At 44.0% G+C, this 22966-nt stretch overlaps 1 protein-coding gene across 1 annotated transcript in view; it reads left to right on the top strand.

The window, feature by feature from the left end:
• The window catches only part of LOC139275151 (mitochondrial intermediate peptidase-like), a 306230-nt gene that overhangs the window by 205015 nt on the left and 78249 nt on the right, over positions 1 to 22966 (top strand). The window contains exons 15-16 of the mRNA XM_070892217.1: positions 10964 to 11038; positions 21291 to 21410. Coding sequence (XP_070748318.1) covers positions 10964 to 11038; positions 21291 to 21410 — 195 coding nt within the window. The remainder of the gene's footprint in view (positions 1 to 10963; positions 11039 to 21290; positions 21411 to 22966) is intronic.

Genomic DNA, 22966 nt, shown 5'->3' with positions numbered 1-22966 from the left:
TTTCGGCGCAAACCTTAGACTCCACCACCCAAAGCTAAAGGACAGGCTGCGCGGTGCCAATTTCAAAAATTACAATGGGGAAACTTTCACGTTTTTTTTTGCCGTAGTCGGGTCCCCAAAAAACGGGCGTAACTCTTCAAATACGCCAAAAAGCGGCATGGGGAAAATTGAGCCCATAATTTTTGGTTAGCCAGATTACAAATTTTACATGTTTACGACACGGGTGTCGGTCATGGATTGACACTGTTGATTTGCCCACATGGCAATTTAGTAAATTTGGGCATTTTGTTCGGAGGTGGTGACTAGATCTTTCCTTGTATGGAGGGAAAATTGGAAGGGGGCTCAGTTCAAGGCATAGAAAAATACATTTTGAATTGGGGGAGAGGAAGGACGGATATTATCACTTCATTCTTGATAATTAACATCAATAATTCAAAAAATACAGATTTTATTTTTACTGTGTGTATAACCATCATTTGAAAGTTGCAGAAAAAATATTCAAGGAACTTTATTCAGAAACAATTTTCCAGTACTTTTTATATAACAGTAAAAATAAAATATAAATGACAAAAGATTGCAGCTAAATACTTAGCAAAGAATATAGAGATTCAAGAACAGAATTTAGGTCTCCTTTAGTTCAGCCAGTCACACATTTGAAGGGTCAACTCTTGTTCGTATTTAATAATAACTTTTATTTATATAGCGCCTTTAATGTAGTAAAACATCCCAAGGCACTTCACAACAGTGTTACAAACAGATAAATATAATGAGGGATGTTCAAGAGGCTAGAATTTGAGGAGTGCAGACATCTTGTGGGATTGTGAGGCTGAGAAAGATTACAGAGATAGGAAGGGGCGATTTGTAAACAAAGATAAGAATTTTGAAATCGAGGCATTGTTTAACTGGGAGCCAATGTAGGTCAGAAAGCACAGGGGCGATGGGTGATCTTGATTTAGTACAGGTTAGTACACGGGCTGCTGAATTTTGGATGACTTCAAGTTTACGTAGTGTGGAATGTGAAAAGCCGGCCAGGAGTGAGTTGGCGTAGTCAAGTCTAGAGGTAACAAAGGCATGAATGAGGGTTTCAGCAGCAGAAGAGCTGAGGCAGGAGCGGAGACGGGCAATGTTACGGAGGTGGAAAAAGGCGGTTTTAGTTATGTCGCGGATATGTGGCTGGAAACTCATTTCAGGCTTAAATATGACACCTAGTTTGCGAACAGTCTTGTTCACCCTCAGATTGATGCTAGGGTGAGGGATGAAGTCAGTGGTTAGGAAACGCAGTTTGTGGCGGGGACCAAAGATATTGGCCCTGAAATTCCGGCATCGCAGATCTGTATGGAATATGAACAGACCCGATGAAGCCTCGTAAAAGCCGTTTTTTGGCGTATGTGCCGAAAACTGGCTTTTCCGATGTATCAAGATTTCTCTTGACAGATTCTCGGCATCCCCGGGAGAAGGACATTCGCGCGGGTGAATGTCCTTCGAACTCTTACGCCTGGTAAAAGCAGGTGCATAGCTTACTTTTAGCAGTGTAAGAGTTTTAAAACATATATAAAAATAAAATTGAAATACACATTTTTACAGTAAAAACCCTGTCCACTAAAGTAACCTAAGGTAAATCCTATTAAAACACATTTAAAAAAAGAAATCCAAAAAATATATATTTTTTTCTAAAACATTTACTTAACTTCAATTAATTTTAAATATGTGTGGTTTTTTTTAGTTTATATGTTGTGTTTGGGTGTTTTATGGGGTTATTCTCATTGATAGTCATCATAGGCAGTCACTCGGAATCGAGGAGGACTTGCTTCCACTCTTAACATGAGTTCTTAAGTGGTTGAACAGTCCAGACTCTGTCACAGGTAGGGCAGATAGTAGTTGAGGGAAGGGGTGGGTGGGACAGGTTTGCCGCACGCTCTTTCCGCTGCCTGTGCTTGTTTTCTGCAAGCTCTCGGCGATGAGACTCGAGGTGCTCAGCGCCCTCCCGGATGCACTTCCTCCACTTAGGGCGGTCTCTGGCCAGGGACTCCCAGGTGTCAGTGGGGATGTTGCACTTTATCAGGGAAGCTTTGAGGGTGTCCTTGTAACGTTTCCTCTGCCCACCTTTGGCTCATTTGCTGTGAAGGAGTTCCGAGTAGAGCGCTTGCTTTGGGAGTCTTGTGTCAGGCATACGGACAATGTGGCCTGCCCAGCAGAGCTCACCAAGTGTGGTCAGTGCTCATTGATAGTATTGGGAACTTGTAAAATCAGAGTTCCCATTACTATCAATGAGAAAACTGTTCCGTGATTTGTTGTCCAGGCCCACGTGACTCCAGCTTCTCCGTCCGTATCGAGAAGATGGGGACATGCTGCGAAGCGCGTGGAAAGAAGGCCTCCGACCGAAATCCAAGGTGCCTCCAGGACCACCAGGTACATTCGTAGAGAAATTTTGGGTCGGAGGCTTTTGCCGGAACGATGTCTCCGACTGGAATTTCAGTGCCAATGCCTTTGGTCTTCCCAATATTTAATTGGAGAAAGTTCCTGCTAATCCAGTACTGGATGTTAGACAAACAATTTGACAATTTAGATACCAAGCAGGGATCGACAGAAGTGGTGGAGAGATAGAACTGGGTGTCATCTGCGTACATGTGGAAACTGACTCCGTGATTTCAGATGACATCACCAAGGGGCAGCATATAGATTAAAAATAAGAGGGGACCAAGGACAAATCCTTGGGGGACACCAGAGGTAACCATGCGGGAGTGGGAAGAGAAGCCATTGCTGGAGATTTTCTGGCTACAGTTAGATAGATAAGAATGGAACCAGACGAGTGCAGTCCCACCTAGCTGGACATCGGTGGAGAGGCGTTGGAGAAGGATAGAGTGGTCAACTGTGTCAAAGGCTGCAGATGGATCCAGAAGGACGAGGAGGGATAGTTTACCTTTGTCACAGTCACAAAGGATATAATTTCTGACTTTGATGAGAGCAATTTTGGTACTGTGGCAGGAGGGAAAGCCAAATTGAAAGGATTCTAAAATTTAATTCGTGGAAAAATGATCACGGATTTGGGAGGCAACAACACGTTCAAGTACTTTGGACAGGAAAGGGAGGTTGGAGAGAGGGCGATAGCTAGCAAGCAAAGTGGGGTCAAGGGTTTTTTTTTGAGGAGAGGGGTGATGACAGCAGATGTGAAGGAGAGGGGAACAGTACCTGAGGACATCATATTAATTGATTAATTAAATGATTATATTAAAGGTAACAAAATAATGAGGATAAGAGAAACTAGAATAAAAGTTTTCTGTGTTTTTTCCTCGTTCCATCATTGCACATTGGCCTATGAAAGATATCACCACAGTGGCTTGTCTGCTTGTTGACAATGGGAAGAAGTGGAAATTCAAAATCCATCCTACTGAATATTGTTATGTATTGTTACGAAAGTTATGTCTTTGATTATAGATTATTTTTTGCAACGGCCACCACACGTTAAAAAAATCCACGCACAGGCATCCTCTACCCGTCAACATGTAGTTCGGGACCTGGGATATTAGGTCCTTCATTGAAACACCTGTGAATTCATCCCTTTTTGGCGTGGAAGCAAGTCATCCTCGATACGAGGGACCGCCTATGATGATGATTTTTAGTACAACATAAAAACTATACCCTAACACAATTTTAAAAATGGTGTTAATTTTAATGATTTACAGTGATTAGTGACCTAATTGGGAGGGAAGGGCAAGCAAGTACATTTAAAATTTATGCAAGCTATTATTGGAGTAGTGTTGTGAGAACTGACAACTGGTGCAGTGATAGAAACATAGAAACATAGAAAATAGGTGCAGGAGTAGGCCATTCGGCCCTTCTAGCCTGCACCACCATTCAAAGAGTTCATGGCTGAACATGCAACTTCAGTACCCTCTTCCTGCTTTCTCACCATACCCCTTGATCCCCCTAGTAGTAAGGACTTCATCTAACTCCCTTTTGAATATATTGAGTGAATTGGCCTCAACAACTTTCTGTGGTAGAGAATTCCACAGGTTCACCTCTCTCTGGGTGAAGAAGTTTCTCCTCATCTCGGTCCTAAATGGCTTAGCCCTTATCCTTAGACTGTGACCCCTGGTTCTGGACTTCCCCAACATTGGGAACATTCTTCCTGCATCTAACCTGTCTAAACCCGTCAGAATTTTAAGCGTTTCTATGAGGTCCCCTCTCATTCTTCTGAACTTCAGTGAATACAAGCCCAGTTGATCCAGTCTTTCTTGATAGGTCAGTCCCACCATCTCGGGAATCAGTCTGGTGAACCTTCGCTGCACTCCCTCAATAGCAAGAATGTTCTTCCTCAAGTTAGGAGACCAAAACTGGATACACTACTCCAGGTGTGGCCTCACCAAGGCCCTGTACAACTGTAGTAACACCTCCCTGCCCCTGTACTCAAATCCCTTCGCTATGAAGGCCAACATGCCATTTGCTTTCTTAATTGCCTGCTGTACCTGCATGCCAACCTTCAATGACTGATGTACCATGACACCCAGGTCTCGTTGCAGCTCCCCTTTTCCTAATCTGTCACCATTCAGCTCCTAGTCTGTCTCTCTGTTTTTACCACCAAAGTGGATAACCTCACATTTATCCACATTATACTTCATTTGCCATGCATTTGCCCACTCACCTAACCTATCCAAGTCACTCTGCAGCCTCATAGCATCCTCCTCGCAGCTCACACTGCCACCCAACTTAGTGTCATCCGCAAATTTGGAGATACTACATTTAATCCCCTCGTCTAAATCATTAATGTACAGTATAAACAGCTGGGGCCCCAGCACAGAACCTTGCGGTACCCCACTAGTCACTGCCTACCATTCTGAAAAGTACCCATTTACTCCTACTCTTTGCTTCCTGTCTGACAACCAGTTCTCAATCCACATCAGCACACTACACCCAATCCCATGTGCTTTAACTTTGCACATTGATCTCTTATGTGGGACCTTGTCGAAAGCCCTCTGAAAGTCCAAATATACCACATCAACTGGTTCTCCCTTGTCCACTCTACTGGAAACATCCTCAAAAAATTCCAGAAGATTTGTCAAGCATGATTTCCCTTTCACAAATCCATGCTGACTTGGACCTATCATGTCACCTCTTTCCAAATGCGCTGCTATGACATCCTTAATAATTGATTCCATCATTTTACCCACTACTGAGGTCAGGCTGACCGGTCTATAATTCCCTGTTTTCTCTCTCCCTCCTTTTTTAAAAAGTGGGGTTGACATTGGCTACCCTCCACTTGATGGGAACTGATCCAGAGTCAATGGAATGTTGGAAAATGACTGTCAATGCATCCGCCATTTCCAAGGCCACCTCCTTAAGTACTCTGGGATGCAGTCCATCAGGCCCTGGGGATTTATCGGCCTTCAATCCCATCAATTTCCCCAACACAATTTCCCGACGAATAAAGATTTCCCTCAGTTCCTCCTCCTTACTAGACCCTCTGACCCCTTTTATATCCGGAAGGTTGTTTGTGTCCTCATTAATGAATACCAAACCAAAGTACTTGTTCAATTGGTCTGCCATTTCTTTGTTCCCCGTTATGACTTCCCCTGATTCTGACTGCAGGGGACCTACGTTTGTCTTTACTAACCTTTTTCTCTTTACATACCTATAGAAACTTTTGCAATCCGTCTTAATGTTCCCTGCAAGCTTCTTCTCGTACTTCATTTTCCCTGCCCTAATCAAACCCTTTGTCCTCCTCTGCTGAGTTCTAAATTTCTCCCAGTCCTCGGGTTCGCTGGTATTTCTGGCCAATTTGTATGCCACTTCCTTGGCTTTAATACTATCCCTGATTTCCCTTGATAGCCACGGTTGAGCCACCTTCCCTTTTTTATTTTTACGCCAGACAGGAATGTACAATTGTTGTAGTTCATCCATGCGGTCTCTAAATGTCTGCCATTGTCCATCAACAGTCAACCCCTTAAGTATCATTCGCCAATCTATCCTAGCCAATTCACGCCTCATACCTTCAAAGTTACCCTTCTTTAAGTTTTGGACCATGGTCTCTGAATTAACTGTTTCATTCTCCATCCTAATGCAGAATTCCACCATATTATGGTCACTCTTCCCCAAGTGGCCTCGCACAACGAGATTGCTAATTAATCCTCTCTCATTACACAACACCCAGTCTAAGATGGCCTCCCCCCCTAGTTGGTTCCTCAACATATTGGTCGAGAAAACCATCCCGTATGCACTCCAGGAAATCCTCCTCCACCGTATTGCTTCCAGTTTGGCTAGCCCAATCTATGTGCATATTAAAGTCACCCATTATAACTGCATGTACCCCTAATTTCCTGTTTGATGCCCTCCCCAACATCACTACTACTGTTTGGAGGTCTGTACTCAAGTTTCCACTAAACTCCCACTAAAGTTTTTTGCCCTTTGGTGTTCTGCAACTCTACCCATATAGATTCCACATCATCCAAGCTAATGTCTTTCCTAACTATTGCATTAATCTCCTCTTTAACCAGCAATGCTACCCCACCTCCTTTTCCTTTTATTCTATCCTTCCTGAATGTTGAATACCCCTGGATGTTGAGTTTCCAGCCCTGATCATCCTAGAGCCACATCTCCGTAATCCCAATCACATCATATTTGTTAACATCTATTTGCACAGTTAATTCATCCACTTTATTACGGATACTCCTTGCATTAAGACACAAAGCCTTCAAGCTTGTTTTTTTAACAACCTTTGTCCTTTTAGAATTTTGCTGTACAGTGGCCCTTTTTGTTCTTTTTCTTGGGTTTCTCTGCCCTCCACTTTTCCTCATTTCCTTTCTGTCTTTTGCTTTTGTCTCCTTTTTGTTTCCCTCTGTCTCCCTGCATTGGTTCCCATCCCCGTGTCATATTAGTTTAACTCCTCCCCAACACAATAACGTGTATTTGTGAGTGAGTTTGAGGACCATAAACCATAGTGGCAGAATCAGATGGGAAAAGGGCAAGGTAGAGGAAGGGAAAATGGCGACTACAGGGCTAGATCTCACTATGGACTGACGCTTTTCCATCTCTAAATTTTGAAAACTGCATTTTTGGTTGGGGATGTGGTTGTGCTTTGGGAAACCAGAAACATTACTTACTGCCTTTTTATATGCCTGTTGTCACAAGGCATGATAGTGCAAATGTAAGCGGCAGTATTGAATCGCACTGCTGCTTTTCTAAGCGACGTCAATTATTAGACTATTTCAATTAAAACGGTATGGTTAAACAATATCTGTATATCTTAGGTTGGTAGTTGCTCCGCTATCTTACATAGAACATGTATTGGTGTCTGAATATCAGAATTCTCGTTGCAGTCAGCTACACTGTCTCCACCCTTCAACATGTAGTTCGGGATCTGGAATATTTGGTCCTTCATTGAAATACCTGTGAACTCATCCCTTTTTGGCGTGGAAGCAAGTCATCCTCATTTTGAGGGACTGCCTATGATGATGACTATTCTAATAACTCACTCTTTTTTCTAGGGTCTCAAAACTGGCACTTCTTCTTTTCCACTCTCAATTTTCACTTCCTCAGTTCTTAAATCCCAAGCTTGGTATCTATTCATCTAGTTTTCTCCTATTTTCAGTCTTGGTATCCTGTACTATACTTTGCCTTTCCCCTTAACCCAGGTTTCCCAATTTTTTTTTAAGTTAGACATTTACTTAAATTATACCAGTCTATTGAATTGGAGGTGTAACAACCAAGGCAACTGAAATCTACTTTAGGGAGGTAGGAAAGTGTGTTGCTGCAATGAAATAAAATATCATGGTCCACACTGCTGAACAACCAGTGTGAACTGCAGCCACCTGTGAGGAGTGAGACTTTACAAACAATGTGGAGCAATAGACTGTAAAAAAGTAATTGGCAACCATACCAACTTGCATTATTATAATGCCTTTAATGTACTAGACCATCCCAAGGCGCTTCACATAAATGTTAGCGAATAAATGTTGACACCGAGCCACATAAGGAGATATTGGGACAGGTTACCAAAAGCTTGGGCAAAGAGGTAGGTTTTAAGGAGCATCTTATAGAAGAGAAAGGTGGAGAGTTTAGTGTGGGAATTTTAGAGCTTAGGGCCTAGGTAGCTGACGGCATGAAGCAATTCAAATCAGAGATGCACAAGAAGTTAGAATTAGAGGGGCTCAGAGATCTCGAAGGGTTGTCGGGCTGGAGGAGGTTACAGAGATAGGGGTGAGGTCATAGAGGGATTTGAAAACAAGGATGAGAATTTTAAAATAAAAGCGTTGCCAGCCAATGTAGGTCACAGGGGTGATGCGTGAATGGGACTTGGTGCGATTTGGATGAGTTCAAGTTTACAGAGGGTGCAAGGTGAGAGGACGGCCAGGAAAGCTTTGAAACAGTCAAGTCCAGAGGTAGCAAAGGCATGGATGTGGGTGTCAATAGCAGATGAGCTGAGGCAGGGGTGGAGACGGGTGACATTACGGAGGTGGAGGTAGAGGGCCTTAGAGATGGAGAGGATATGGCGTCAATAGCTCAACTTGGGGTCAAATAAGATGGCGAGGTTGCGAACAGTCCAGTTCAGTCTTGAATAAGAAAGAACCTGTAATGATCTCATCAGCGCAACAACACTACAGATTGATACTAGACCAGCTTGTATTTTATTAACTCAGTGGCAACATCAGGTGCTTCTAAATGAGCTTTAGCATGTGTTAGCTGCAATGTACACTTCTTCTACAGTCCCAAAAATATGTTTCTATTCCATTTTCTGAATTATATGCTCTTATTCCACAAATGTTACTTTATCGCATGTGATTGTCAACTAATGCTGTATTATGGACTGTTTTGTGCTTTGCATTTGTCTAGGTATTGGATTGGTATAGAGACTATCCACACTTACATAATTGGGAGTCAACCAATTAGGTTGTAGCCTAGGTTGACCATGCACTCCCCTTTTACCGGGACAATCCCCGAATGAGGTACTGGCTGGATTTTACAGGGCCTATGATGGCGTACGCACAACGTACATCGTCGTAAGTGCCCCGCAAGTTCTGGGTTTCAGCCTGACAGATCGTTCGCACCCGCTGAAAATTGAAATTTGCTGCCGCAGAGTTGGGCTATTTGCCCAATTACTGCCCAGCAAATATCCACCAAACTCTTACGCCTGGTAAAAGCAGGCGTAGGCCTTTTTTTTTTACCAGTGTAAGGATTTAAATAAATTATAAAATAAATTTATTTAAATGATTTAAACATTCCCTTACATTTAGAAGCATAGAAAATTAGTGTAGGTTATTTTCGCCCCGTTTAAAAATGTTTAAATTTATTTTCAAAAAATTAATTTTTATTTTAAATGTTTAATTAAATGGTATTTTAAATAAGTTTGAACTGGTGATGATTTATTTTTATTTCAGTGTTGTGAAAATGCATTTTTCAGGTGATTCCTATTATGCTTATGGGGATTCTGCATGTAAATGGAATCTCCATAAGCATAATAGGAATCCCCCTTTGACATTGGTTGGCCCGGCCCACGTGATCCCAGGGATGCTTGCGAACCACATGCGCCCCTGGGATACGTGGACCTTTACGCAGGTGTACGCCTGCAGGCCCAGGAGCACAAAGGTTTGAAGGTCCGGAGGCAGCAGGTAAGTGCGGAGTTTTCTTGTGATTTGGAAGCGTTCGTCCGCGGCAATCCTCTGACCGCAATTTCCACCCCTCTGTGTTCCCGGGCAAACTGTCCCCCGAAGAGTCCCTCACAAAACTCGTCCCTGAAGTGTACCCCTGTACAATGAGTATACTCTCTAAGCTGTCAGTTTGCTGCTCTATGGCTAAATTAAACAATAACTTGTACATTGGCCAGAGTGACTCACTGCGCATGCGTGACTGGGTTTTTCTGTGCATGTGCCGTTTATTGTTTGAGTTTCTGGCCGGGCTCGTGCTGCTGGATTGTCGACACCAGAAGTGTCTGGGAGTGCGGACCGGATGAGGTGGAGGCCGCGGGGGAGGGCCTGGTCATAGGCACCAAGGGAACGGGGGGATGGACTTATCCTAGACACTGGGGGGTTCAGGTGTGACCTCAGTCATGGGGTGGGGGAGGGGGTGTTGGAGTCAGGTGTAACCTCAGTCACTGGGACAGTGGGGGGATCAGGTGTGACCTCAGTCACTGGCGGGGAGGGGAGGGCGGGCAGGTGCATGAATGCGTATCAGTAGTGTGATGGCAGGACTGACATATGAGGAGAGACTGGATCGACTGAGCCTATATTCACTAGAGTTTAGAAGGATGAGAGGGGATCTCATAGAAACATATAAAATTCTGACGGGACTGGACAGGTTAGATGCAGGAACAATGTTCCCGATGTTGGGGAAGTCCAGAACCAGAGGACATGGTCTTAGGATAAGGGGTAAGCCATTTAGGACTGAGATGAGGAGGAACTTCTTCACTCAGAGTTGTTAACCTATGTAATTCCCTACCGCAGAGAGTTGTTGATGCCAGTTCATTGGATATATTCAAGAGGGAGTTAGATATGGCCCTTACGGCTAAAGGGATCAAGGGGTATGGAGAGAAAGCAGGAACGGGGTACTGAAGGAATGATCAGCCATGATCTTATTGAATGGTGGTGCAGGCTCGAAGGGTCGGATGGCCTACTCCTGCACCTATTTTCTATGTTTCTATGTCTGATCCACGATAATTATATGCACATTTGTTGTCCAGAACCAGGGGTCACAGTCTAATAATAAGGGGTAAGCCATTTAGGACCGAGATGAGGAGAAACTTCTTCACTCAGAGAATTGTGAACCTGTGGAATTCTCGACCATAGAAAGTTGTTGAGGCCAGTTCGGTTTAGAAAATATGGTTACACTATTATAACCTTGCTGGTTTATTAAACAATGCAACCAAGAGACATACAAGCAGTATAGAATATATTAATATTAAAGAAAGCAAAGATTAATTCTTCCAGAAAATTATTATGAATAAATATTGTGCATTTCTCAAATACCATTTCAGCCATTACCTCAGAATATGGTTTCCCGGCTCTGTGAATCTAAGAAGGTTTGTGCTGCTGCAGACCTGCAACTTCAGGTAGGTAAATATACAGTCACATTATCACAGACTAAAGGCTTTCATACTAATCCTAGCCTGAATTATAATATTTGAATGCCAGTATTTGATTAACCATATATTAACCAGCACTAGTTCCATCGGCTGAATTCAATTTCCTGACTGAGTTAAGACTTTTGCATCGTGTGGGGCACTCTAGGTCCATCAGTAAAGGTCCTGTGAATGAGTCGGCAGAGTTAGGACTCTCTATGGACTAGTGCTTGTCCGCCTTGGTAAATTTAGAATGCTCCTTTTTTGGTTAACATTATTTGGAATATGGCTGTACTTTGGAAAACCAGAAAGATTATCTATTATGTTTTTATGCCTGTAATCACAATGTTAATAAACCTAGTCGTTGGATAAAATGCCTTTTTTTAAAATGTGATACTATTGAAGAAATATGTAAACTTTCTCTTCCCCTCAGTTTAGATAAATTGTTAATAAACAAAATGAATGTGACACAGTATGTTATGCCAGTGAATAATAAGATGCAATTTCATACCTTTGCTTTTACACACACTTAACTTAATGCCGGAGGAAAAACTGAAGGTAGTCATCTTGGACCACCGCTGCACACTTTGTTACAGGGAACATTTGGCAGAGGTTTGAAAGCAAGTCACCGACTTACTCTCTCTCCAATAATACACAACAGAGGAAGACTTTAAAAGGGGAAGTGGGAAAATACAAATGTATTGTACAATTAAAATAGAACATGATATTTATTTAATATATTAAATGTAACACAAAGATTTTAACTGGTTAATTTCATAAAGGCAATTTATCTGAACTCATCTGACCTCATGCCTGAAACAGAATGCGGAGGTGACTTTCAATCCTGCGGGACTAGCCTCCTCCTCCCAACTGATGGGTTTTTAAATAAGAAATAGGAGCAGGAGTAGAATATATGGCCCCTTGAGCCTGCTCCACCTAAATTATTAGTCTAGGCTCCTGGATTACTAATCCAGTAACATAACCACTATATTACCGTATCCTTAAGTAAAGAAAAGGTGGTACAAGATGAGCACATGACCATTGTTACTCGTATCAGAACTGCACTCATAGTACATGCTGGGATGGATTTTGCACTCAGCGGTTACACTTGTACTTGCCCAAAGACTTAGGCTATAGGCTTTGCTTACTGTAGACTGGAACCTACTGTAAATTAGAAAGGCAAAAAGCATAGTGATCTCTAGAGAGCATCTGGGATTTGTGTGAATGGGACAAGCAGCTATATATCTCCTCAACCAATCAGATTGAAACATAGAAACATAGAAAATAGATGCAGGAGTAGGCCATTCGGCCCTTTGAGCCTGCACCACCATTCAATATGATCATGGCTGATCATGGAACTTCAGTACCCCATTCCTGCTTTCTCTCCATACCCCTTGATCCCTTTAGCCGTAAGGGCCACTTCTAACTCCCTTTTGAATATATCTAACGAACTGGCCTCAACAACTTTCTATGGTCGAGAATTCCACAGGTTCACAATTCTCTGAGTGAAGAAGTTTCTCCTCATCTCGGTCCTAAATGGCTTACCCCTTATTCTTAGACTGTGACCCCTGGTTCTGGACTTCCCCAACATTGGGAACATTCTTCCTGCATCTAACCTGTCCAATCCCATCACAATTTTATATGTTTCTATGAGATCCTCTCTCATTCTTCTAAATTCCAGTGAATATAAACCTAGTCGATCCAGTCTTTCTTCATATGTCAGTCCTGCCATCCCGAGAATCAGCCTGGTGAACCATCACTGCACTCCCTCAATAGCAAGAATGTCCTTCCTCAGATTAGGAGACCAAAATTGTACACAATATTCAAGGTGTGGCCTGTACAACTGTAGCAACACCTCCCCGCTCCGATACTCAAATCCTCTCGCTATGAAGACCAACATGCCATTTGCCTTCTTCACCGCCTGCTGTACCTGCATGCCACCTTTCAATGACTGATGTACCATGACACCCAGGTCTCGTTGCACCTCCCCTTTTCTTAATCTGTCACCATTCAGATAATATTCTGCCTTCCTGTTTTTGTCACCAGAGTGGATAACCTCAGATTTATCTACATTACTGTGCATCTGCCATGCACTTGCCCACTCACCTAACCTGTCCAAGTCACCCTGCAGCCTCTTAGCATCCTCCTCACAGCTCACACTGCCACCAACTTAGTGTCGTTTGCAAACTTGGAGATTCCTTCGTCTAAATCAGTAATGTATATTGTAAATAGCTGGGGTCCCAGCACTGAACCTTGCGGTACTCCACTAGTCACTGCCTGCCATTCTGAAAAGGACCCGTTTATTCCTACTCTTTGCTTTCTGTCTGCCAACCAGTTCTCTATCCACGTCAATACATTATCCCAAATACAATGTACTTTAATTTTGCACACTAATCTCTTGTGTGGGATCTTGTCAAAAGCCTTTTAAAGGTCCAAATACACCACATCCACTGGTTCTCCCTTGTCCACTCTACTAGTTACATCCTCAAAAAATTCTAGAAGATTTGTCAAGCATGATTTTCCTTTCATAAATCCATGCTGACTTGGACCGATCCTGTCCAAATGCGCTGCTATTACATCTTTAATAATTGATTCCAACATTTTCCTCATGTCAAGCTATGTCAGGCTAACTGGTCTATAATTCCCAGTTTTCTCCCTCTTTTAAAAAAAAAAGTGGGGTTACATTAGCTACCCTCCAATCCATAGGAACTGATCCAGAGTCTATAGAATGTTGGAAAATGATACCAATGCAGCCACTATTTCTAGGGCCACTTCCTTAAGTACTCTGGGATGCAGACTATCAGGACCTGGGGATTTATTGTCCTTCAATCCCATCAATTACCCTAACACAATTTCCTGACTAATAAGGATTTCCTTCAGTTCCTCCTTCTCGCTAGACCCTCGGTCCCCTAGTATTTCCAGAAGGTTATTTGTGTCTTCCTTAGTGAAGACAGAACCAAAGTATTTGTTCAGTTGGTCTGCCATTTCTTTGTTCCCCATTATAAATTCACCTGATTCTGACTGCAAGGGACCTACATTTGTCTTCACTAATCTTTTTCTCTTCACATATCTATAGAAGCTTTTGCAGTCAGTTTTTATGTTCCCTGCAAGCTTACTCTCATACTCTATTTCCCCCCTCCTAATTAAACCCTTTGTCCTCCTCTGCTGAATTCTAAATTTCTCCCAGTCCTCAGCTTTGCTGCTTTTTCTGGCCAGTTTATATGCCACTTCCTTGGATTTCCCTTGTTAGCCACGGTTGAGCCACCTTCCCCGTTTTATTTTTACGCCAGACAGGGATGTACAATTGTTGATGTTCATCCATGTGATCTTCAAATGTCTGACATTGCCTATTCACCGTCAACCCTTTAAGTATCATTCACCAGTCTTTCCTAGCCAATTCACATCTCATACCATTGAAGTTACCTTTCTTTAAGTTCAGGACCCTAGTCTCTGAATTAACTGTGTCACTCTCCATCTTAATGAAGAATTCTACCATATTATGGTCACTCTTCCCCAAGGGGCCTCGCACAACAAGATTGCTAATTAATCCTCTCTCATTACACAAGTCCCAGTCTAGGATGGCCAGCTCTCTAGTTGGTTCTTCGACATATTGGTCGAAAACCATATAGAAAACCATACCTTATACACTCCAGGAAATCCTCCTCCACCGTATTGCTACCAATTTGGTTAACCCAATCTATATGTCGATTAAAGTTACCCATGATAACTGCTGTACCCTTATTGCACGAATCTCTAATTTCCTGTTTGATGCCATTCCCAACCTCTCTACTACTGTTTGGTGGTCTGTACACGATTCCCACTAGCGTTTTCTGACCTTTGGTGTTCCGCAGCTCTACCCATACCGATTCCACATCATCCAAGCTAATGTCCTTCCTTACTATTGCGTTAATCTCCTCTTTAACCAGCAACGCTACCCCACCTCCTTTTCCTTCCTGTTTATCCTTCCTGAATATTGAATACCCCTGGATGTTGAGTTCCCAACCTTGGTCACCCTGGAGCCATGTCTCCGTAATCCCAATTACATCATGTGCGTTAACAGCTATCTGCGCAATTAATTCATCCATCTTATTACGAATGCTCCTCGCATTGAGACTCAGCGCTTTCAGCCTTGTATTTTTTGACAGTGTTTGTCCTTTTAGAATTATGTTGTACTGTGGCCCATTTTGATTTTTGCCTTTGATTTCTCTGCCCTCCACTTTTCCTTATCTCCTTTCCGCCTTTTGTTTCTGCCCCCATTTTACTTCCCTCTGTCTCCCTGCATAGGTTCCCATCCCCCTGTCATATTAATTTAAACCCTCCCCAACAGCACTAGCAAACACTCCTCCTAGGACATCAGTTCCAGTCCTGCCCAGGTGCAGACCGTCCGATTTGTACTGGTCCCACCTCCCCAGAACCGGTTTCAGTGTCCCAGGAATTTGAATCCCTCCCTCTTAATTCCTCAAGCCATATATTCATCTTCACTAAACTGCTATTTCTACTCTGACTAGCACGTGGCACTGGTAGCAATCCTGAGATTACTACCTTTGAGGTCCTACTTTTTAATTTAACTTCTAGCTACCTAAATTCAGCTTGTAGGACCTCATCCCATTTTTTACCTATATCGTTGGTACCTATATGCACCACGACAACTGGTTGTTCACCCTCCCCCTCCAGAATGCCCTGCAGCTGCTCCGAGACATCCTTGACCCTTGCACCAGGGAGGTAACATACCATCCTGGAGTCTCGATTGCAGCCGCAGAAATGCCTATCTATTCCCCTTACAATAGAATCCCCTACCACTATAGCTCTCCCACTCTTTTTCCTGCCCTCCTGTGCAGTAGAGGCACCCATGGTGCCATGAACTTGGCAGCTGCTGCCTTCCCCTGATGGGCCATCTCCCCCAACAGTACCCAAAACGGTGTATCTGTTTTGGAGGGAGATGACCCCTGCACTACCTTCCTACTCCTGCTCTGCCTGATGATCACCCATTCCCTATCTGCCTTTGTAACGTTTACCTGCGGTGTGACCAACTCACTAAAGGTGCTATTCACGACATCCTCAGCATCACGGATGCTCCAGAGTGAATCCATGTGCAACTCCAGTGCCTCAATGCGCAAGACTCGTCAATGAGTGGCACAGAGTCTGAACCAGGAAGTATTAGTTATATTGAATTCGCTGTCAAATCAAGAAAGTAAACTAAAGAGAGGGAAAGACAGATTGGATTAAGAGATAAAAAGATAAAAGAGACAGAAAGAAAAAGTAAAAAAAAACATTTTATTTACATTTTTTTAAATCTCCAATGGTAGCATAGTGAATCATAGAATCAGAGAAGTTTACAGCACGGAAGGAGTCATTTCGGCCCATCGTGTCCATGCCAGCCAACAAGAGGCTATCCAGCCTAATCCCACTTTCCAGCTCTAGGTCCGTAACCCTGTTACAGCACTTCAAGTGCACATTCAAGTACTTTTTAAATGTGGTGAGAGTTTCTGCCTCTACCATCCTTTCAGGCAGTGAGTTCCAGACCCCCACAACCCTCTGCATGAAGACATTTCCCCTCAAATCCCCTATAAACCTTCTCCCAATTACTTTAAATTTGTGCCCCCTGGTTATTGACCTCTCTACTAAGGGAAATAGGCCCATCCTATCCACTCTATTTAGGCCCCTCATTATTTTATACACCTCAATGAGGTCTCCCCTCAGCCTCCTCTGTTCCAAGGAAAACAAATCCAGTCTATCCAATCTGTCCTCATAGCTAAGGTTGTCCACTCCCGGCAGCATCCTCGTAAATCTCCTCTATACACTCTCCAGTGCAATCACGTTCTTCCTGTAATGCGATGACCAGAACTGCATGCAGCTGTAGCCTAACCGGTGTTTTATACAGTTCAAGCATAACCCACCTGCTCTTATATTCTCTGCCTCGGCTAACAAAGGCAAGTATTCCGTATGCTTTCTTAACCACCTTATCTACCTGGCCTGCTACCTTTAGAGATCTGTAGACATGTACTCCAAGGTCCCTTTGTTCCTCTACACTTCTCAGTGCCCTACCATTTAATATGTATTCCCTTTCCTTGTTAGCTCTCCCCAAATGCATTACCTCACACTTGTCCGGATTAAATTCCATTTGCCACTGTTCTGCCCATAGTGGTTATATTACTGGGCTAGTAATCCAGAGGCCTGAACTAATGATCCAGAGACGTAAGTTCAAATCCCACTACGGGAATTTAAATTCAGTTAATTAAATAAATCTGGAATAAAAAGCTAGTATCAATAATGCTGACCATGAAACTATCGGATAGTCATAAAACTCTATCTGGTTTACTAATGTCCTTTAGAGAAGGAAGTCTGCTGGCCTATATGTGACTCCAGACGCATAAAAATGTGGCTGACTCTTAATTGCCCTCTGAAATGACCTAGCAAGCCACTCAGTTGTATCAAACCACTGCGAGAAACAATAATAAGAATAAAACCAGACGGACCATCTGGCATCGACCCAGGCACTGTATCTTCTTCGGCAGTACCTCCCAAACCAGTGACCTCTACCACTTAGAAGGACAAGGGCCGAAGGCACATGGGAACACCATCATCTGCAAGTTCCCCTCCAAGTCACACGCCATCCTGACTTGGAAGTATATCTCCGCTCCTTCGTCGTCGCTGGGTCAAAATCCTGGAACACCCTAACAGCACTGTGGGAGTACCTTCACCCACACGAACTACAACGGTTCAAGAAGGTGGCTCACTACCACCTTCTCAGTGGCAATTAGGGATGGGCAATAAATGCTGGCCTTGCCAACGATGCCCACATCCCATGAACGATTTTTTTTTTTAATTCGGAGAAGACAAAGGCACATTCAGCCCAGTTGACCCTGCAAAATCCTCTTCACTAACAGTGGGGGCTTGTACCAAAAATGGGAGAGATGTCAGCCTGACATACAAAAGCAAAATACTGCGGATGCTGGAATCTGAAATAAAAACAGAAAATGCTGGAAATCTCAGCTGGTCGGGCAGCATCTGTGGAGAGAAAAGCAGAGTTAATGTTTCGGGTCGATGATTTTTCATCAGAACTGGCGAGAGTTAGAAAAAAACACATTCTTAAGAAGCACTGAAAGGGGGAGGGGAAGAACAAAAGGGAAGGTCTGTGATAGGGTGGAAGGCAGGAGAGATTAGAGAGACAAAAGGGATGATGGTCGAATTTAACTGGTAATGCCAGGAGTTAGAAAAACATTAGTCAAGATGGGGCGTGAATGACAGAATAATGACCAGCTGCCGGCACTGGCCCGGCATATCCCTCACTCTACCATTACCATCAAGCTAGGGGACCAACCCTGGTTCAATGAGGAGTGTAGAAAAGCATGGTGAAGCTACAACATTGGATTACATGCATGCTAAACAGCAGAAGCAGCATGCTATAGACAGAGGTATATCCACAATCAATGGATCAGATCAAAGCTCTGCAGTCCAGCCACATCCAGTTGTGAATGGTGGTGGGCAATTAAACAACTAATGGGAGGAGGAGGCTCCATGAACATTTCCATCCTCAATGATGGCAGATCCCAGCACGTGAATGCAAAAGATAAGGCTGAAGTGTTCACATCCACCTCGGCCTCCTGCTGAGGTCCCCACCATCACAGAAGCCAGTTGTTGGGGTAAAAAGAAGACTTCTTCAAGGTGGTCTCCCTGAAATAAGGAATCGACACCCGCCTGTATAGCAACCACGGAATCACTCAGACCAAACCTTGGTTCAACTGGTTTTTATTCAAGTATGCAGGGGAAGGGTTCACGGATGAACCTTCTAAGAACAAAGGTTTTACATCTACAGTTATACAATTTCCGAGATGTGCGACCCTCCTACAAAACCACCGATTGGCCTACTGCTATCAGCGAAGTTACATCAGACTGGCTCTGAGTGGTTCCCCCCCACCTGTCCATCTCCCATCACATGTCACTCTTCCGGAATGTGTATTTCAGTTGTGTCAACTTTGCCTCAGTTCCTCATGACGTGTGAATTAACCTTGCTTCCCAGGATTTGCTATCTTGTTCCCAAACATCCCTTCAGATGTTGCTACATTAGACTGTTAACTCCCTCCTGTTCTTGGTGGATGTGTTATTCAGTACTGAATGTCTGCATTAAGGTTAACACAACGGATGGTTCATTAACCATCAAGCTTTGCTGTGTAGCAAGCTTTGCTGCTTCCCCTGCTTAAAACCCATTGTAAGCGAGTGTTATAACCGTGCTTTACATACATAAGCGAGTTTTACATACAATCGGTCAATTTATGATATATTACAATCCCTACCGTAAGGTAGAGGAACTCCCGATTCCTCAGAAGCTCCTAATACTGATAAGCCCTACAATCTGGACCATGTGTCAGATCAGTTCACTTCCTTCAGTATCCACTTTAGTGACCATCTAGCCATCTGTCTACTTCCACTTTAGTGACCGTATTTTATCCCCTTACACCAGTCTTCAGCCAATTCAATTCACTCCACATGACATCAAGAAACGGATACAGCAAAGGCTATGGGCCTCAACAGCATCCTGCCTATAGTGCTGAAGACTCGTGCTCCAAGACTAGCTGTGCCTCTAGCCAAGCTGTTCCAGTACAGCTACAACATTGGCATCTAACCGACAAAGTGAAAAATTGTCCAGGTGTGTCCTGTCCACAGAAAGCCCATCAGCCTACTCTCAATCATCAGCAACGTTATAGAAGTGGTCATCGACAATGCTATCAAGTGGCACTTACTCATCAATAACCAGCTCAACTATGCTCAGTTTGGGTTCTGCCAGGACCACTCAGTTCCAGCCCTCATTACAACTTTGGTCCAAACATGGACAAAAGAGCTGAATTCCAGAGGAGAGGTGAGGGTGACTGCCCTTGACATCAAGGCAGCATTTGAGTCTCATTGCCGAGTGCATGCAGAAAACAAGCGCAGGCAGCGGAAAGAACGTGCGGCAAACCTGTCCCACTCTCCCTTACCCTCAACGACTATCTGTCCCACCTGTGGCAGGGACTGTGGCTCTCGTATTGGACTGTTCAGCCACCTAAGGACTCATTCTAAGAGTGAAAGCAAGTCTTTCTCGATTCCGAAGGACTGCCTATGATGATGATGATTTGACTGAGTATTGTATCAAGGAGCCCTAGTAAAATTGGGGAACATTCTCCACTGGCTGGAGTCATACCTAGCTACAAAGGAAGATGGTTGTAGGAGGCTAATCATCTCAGCTCTAGGACATTGCTGCAGGAGTTCCTCAGGGCATGTCCTAGGCCCAACCATCTTCAGCTGTTTTATCAATGATCTTCCCTCCAACATAAGGTCAGAAGTAGGGATGTTCGCTGATAGTTGCACGGTGTTCAGTTCCATTCACAACTCCTCAGACAATGAAGCAGTCTGTGCCCGCATGTAGCAAGATGTGGACAACATTCAGGCTTGGGCTGATAGGTAGGTGCCCAGTAACATTCACGCCATACAACTGTCGGTCAATAACCAGCTCCAACAAGCGAGAGTCTAACCACCTCCCCTTGACATTCAGTGGCATTACCATCGTCGAATCCCCCACCATCAACATCCTGGGGGTCACCATTGACCAGAAATGTAAATAGACCAGCTACATAAATAAACTCGCCAAGGCTTCTTGGATAGCACCTCCCAAACCCACAATCTCGACCACCTAAAAGAACAAGGGCAGCAAGCACAACGGGACATCAGCACCTCCAAGTTGATACCATCCTGACCTGGAAATATATTGTCGCTCCTTCATCGTCGCTGGGTCAAAATCCTGAAACTCTCTACCTAACAGCACTGTTGGAGTACTTCATCACATAGACATGAGGAAAACTTTTGTGCGTAACGAGTGGTTAGATCTGGAATGCACTGCCTGATAGGCTGGCGGAAACATATTCAATAGTAGTCTTCAAAAGGGAATTGGATAAATACTTGAAGGAGAAAAAATTGTGGGATACAGTAAAGAGCGGGGGGAGTGGAACTGACTGGATTGCTCTTAGAATGAGCCGACGCAGACTTGATGAACCGAATGGCCTCCTTCTGTACTGCACTATTCTATGATTCCCATTACAGTACATCGCAATATTATAGGACCATTGTTGAGAGGAACTGTTGTCTTATAAACCAAATGGTTCCTGATCACCAATGAAATTTACCATAACTGTACTAACCAATTATACAGAGTATTAAATTAGCTTTTTAATAAGCTATTGTAACACTAATCAGTTTTCTTTTAAAATAGATCTTCTATTCAGTCCTGGATCAGATCTACCATGGGCAATATCCTTTACCAAAATCAACAACTGAGATACTAAAAGAAACCCAGGAAAAGTTTTATGGACTGCCCTATGTACAAAACACGGTAAGACTTTGTTAATATTGAATTATCTTCAATTCTGAACAGGTGTGCCAAGTTTGTGTTAACTTGTATTGTGATTTTGTGTGGATTGCATTTTAAAATTAAGAGTTTGCAGTATTTTTTGCCTCATCTCATATATACTGGTAATCATTTATTCTGAAATTTGGGCTCTGCAACAGCAAAACATTTTACTATTAAAATATTAACATCTTTAATCTGTGTTGTATTGTCTTTGTGGGGTAGACAGCAAAGCATTTGAAGAGTATATTTCATTTCTCGATAAAATAAAGTATTTTAGCAATCTTGGGAGTGCTTATTTCCAGCATTAAGGCCATTATAGTTGCGTGGTGGAATGGGAAGTAAGAGATTATTGTTGACTAGTAAAAGGTTCTGTTTTCAACTTCACGGTATATCGGGGAATTTTAACACCAAAAAACAGGTGGGTTTGGGTCGGTTGGGAAGTACATGATCCGAATGCGGCCACTTCCAGTTTTAGCGAAAGCAGGATGCGGGGAGGCAACCAACCCGCTCCTAGGAGGCAGGTCGCTCATTTAAATATTTTAATGAGGCCTCAGATTTTCTTCTCTGTTCCAGATTTAACGCTGGGCGGCCGAGCTTCCCAGGCCTCGGGAATCCCGGCAGCTAAAGGGATGCGAGGACTGTTGTATGAAAGAGTTAAGTGCTTTTCCAGCCCTGCTTCTGGGTCAGGAGGAGCGCTAGTGCCCCAGCCCCCCAAGTAAACCTGTAACCTCCTCAGCAATTAACTCTTGTGTGATCAGCAATCCCCTGCAATCACCATCCCTGCCCCCCCCCGATCACTGGCGCCCTCTGCAATCACCAAAGGTCCCCTCCAATCTCTTTCTGACTCCCCTCTGATCTCTCCCTGACCCACCCATCTCTTCCCCAGATCGATCACCGGCCCCAACCCTCTCCCCCCCCCCCCCAGTTATCATCATCTCTGGCTACCGCCTCCTGGGAAAATGCCCCGGAATCATCACCTCTGGCTACCGCCTCCTGGGAAAATGCCCCGGAGATTTAGGAGGCGCTGCCTTGGAGGTTTAGGAGGCACTGTCCTGGCAGTGCCCGCCCCGGGATGACACGCAACCGCCAGTGATGTCATCGCTTTGCACGTCGACCCCGGGCCGACCTCTTAACACTCCACAGGGAAGCCCCGTGAACTGCGAGGCTGGCGGACATCCGCTCCTGGGGTATTGTTTAAAGGGGTGACCTGCGGCACCCGGGCCACCATCTTTATTTGTCGGCCAATTCTTGGGTGGGCCCGACCATGGATGCCCTAGCGTGGACCAGGCTGCCATCATGCAGCCCAGCACTCCGTCTTGGGTGCCCAGCTGCTGGCCTAGTCTCAAGCTGCCCTGGTGGTCTAATGGCTGCCACCAAAAGGCCGTGCAGAGTGCGCAGTGGCCCGTCCCTTTAGTCCAAGGGGAGGGGCATTGTAGCGCGTCAGCACTAAGTGGAGTATCTGTGTAGCGCTGGAGTCAGTGCCTCACTACCGCCTCGGCAATGTCACCAAAGGAAGTGGAGCACCAGACACAGCGCTC

Source organism: Pristiophorus japonicus, chromosome 10, assembly GCF_044704955.1.
Source record: "Pristiophorus japonicus isolate sPriJap1 chromosome 10, sPriJap1.hap1, whole genome shotgun sequence".
NCBI lineage: Eukaryota > Metazoa > Chordata > Chondrichthyes > Pristiophoridae > Pristiophorus > Pristiophorus japonicus.
The sequence above is the reverse complement of the archived record's forward strand: the minus strand, read 5'-3'. Positions and strand labels throughout refer to the sequence as shown.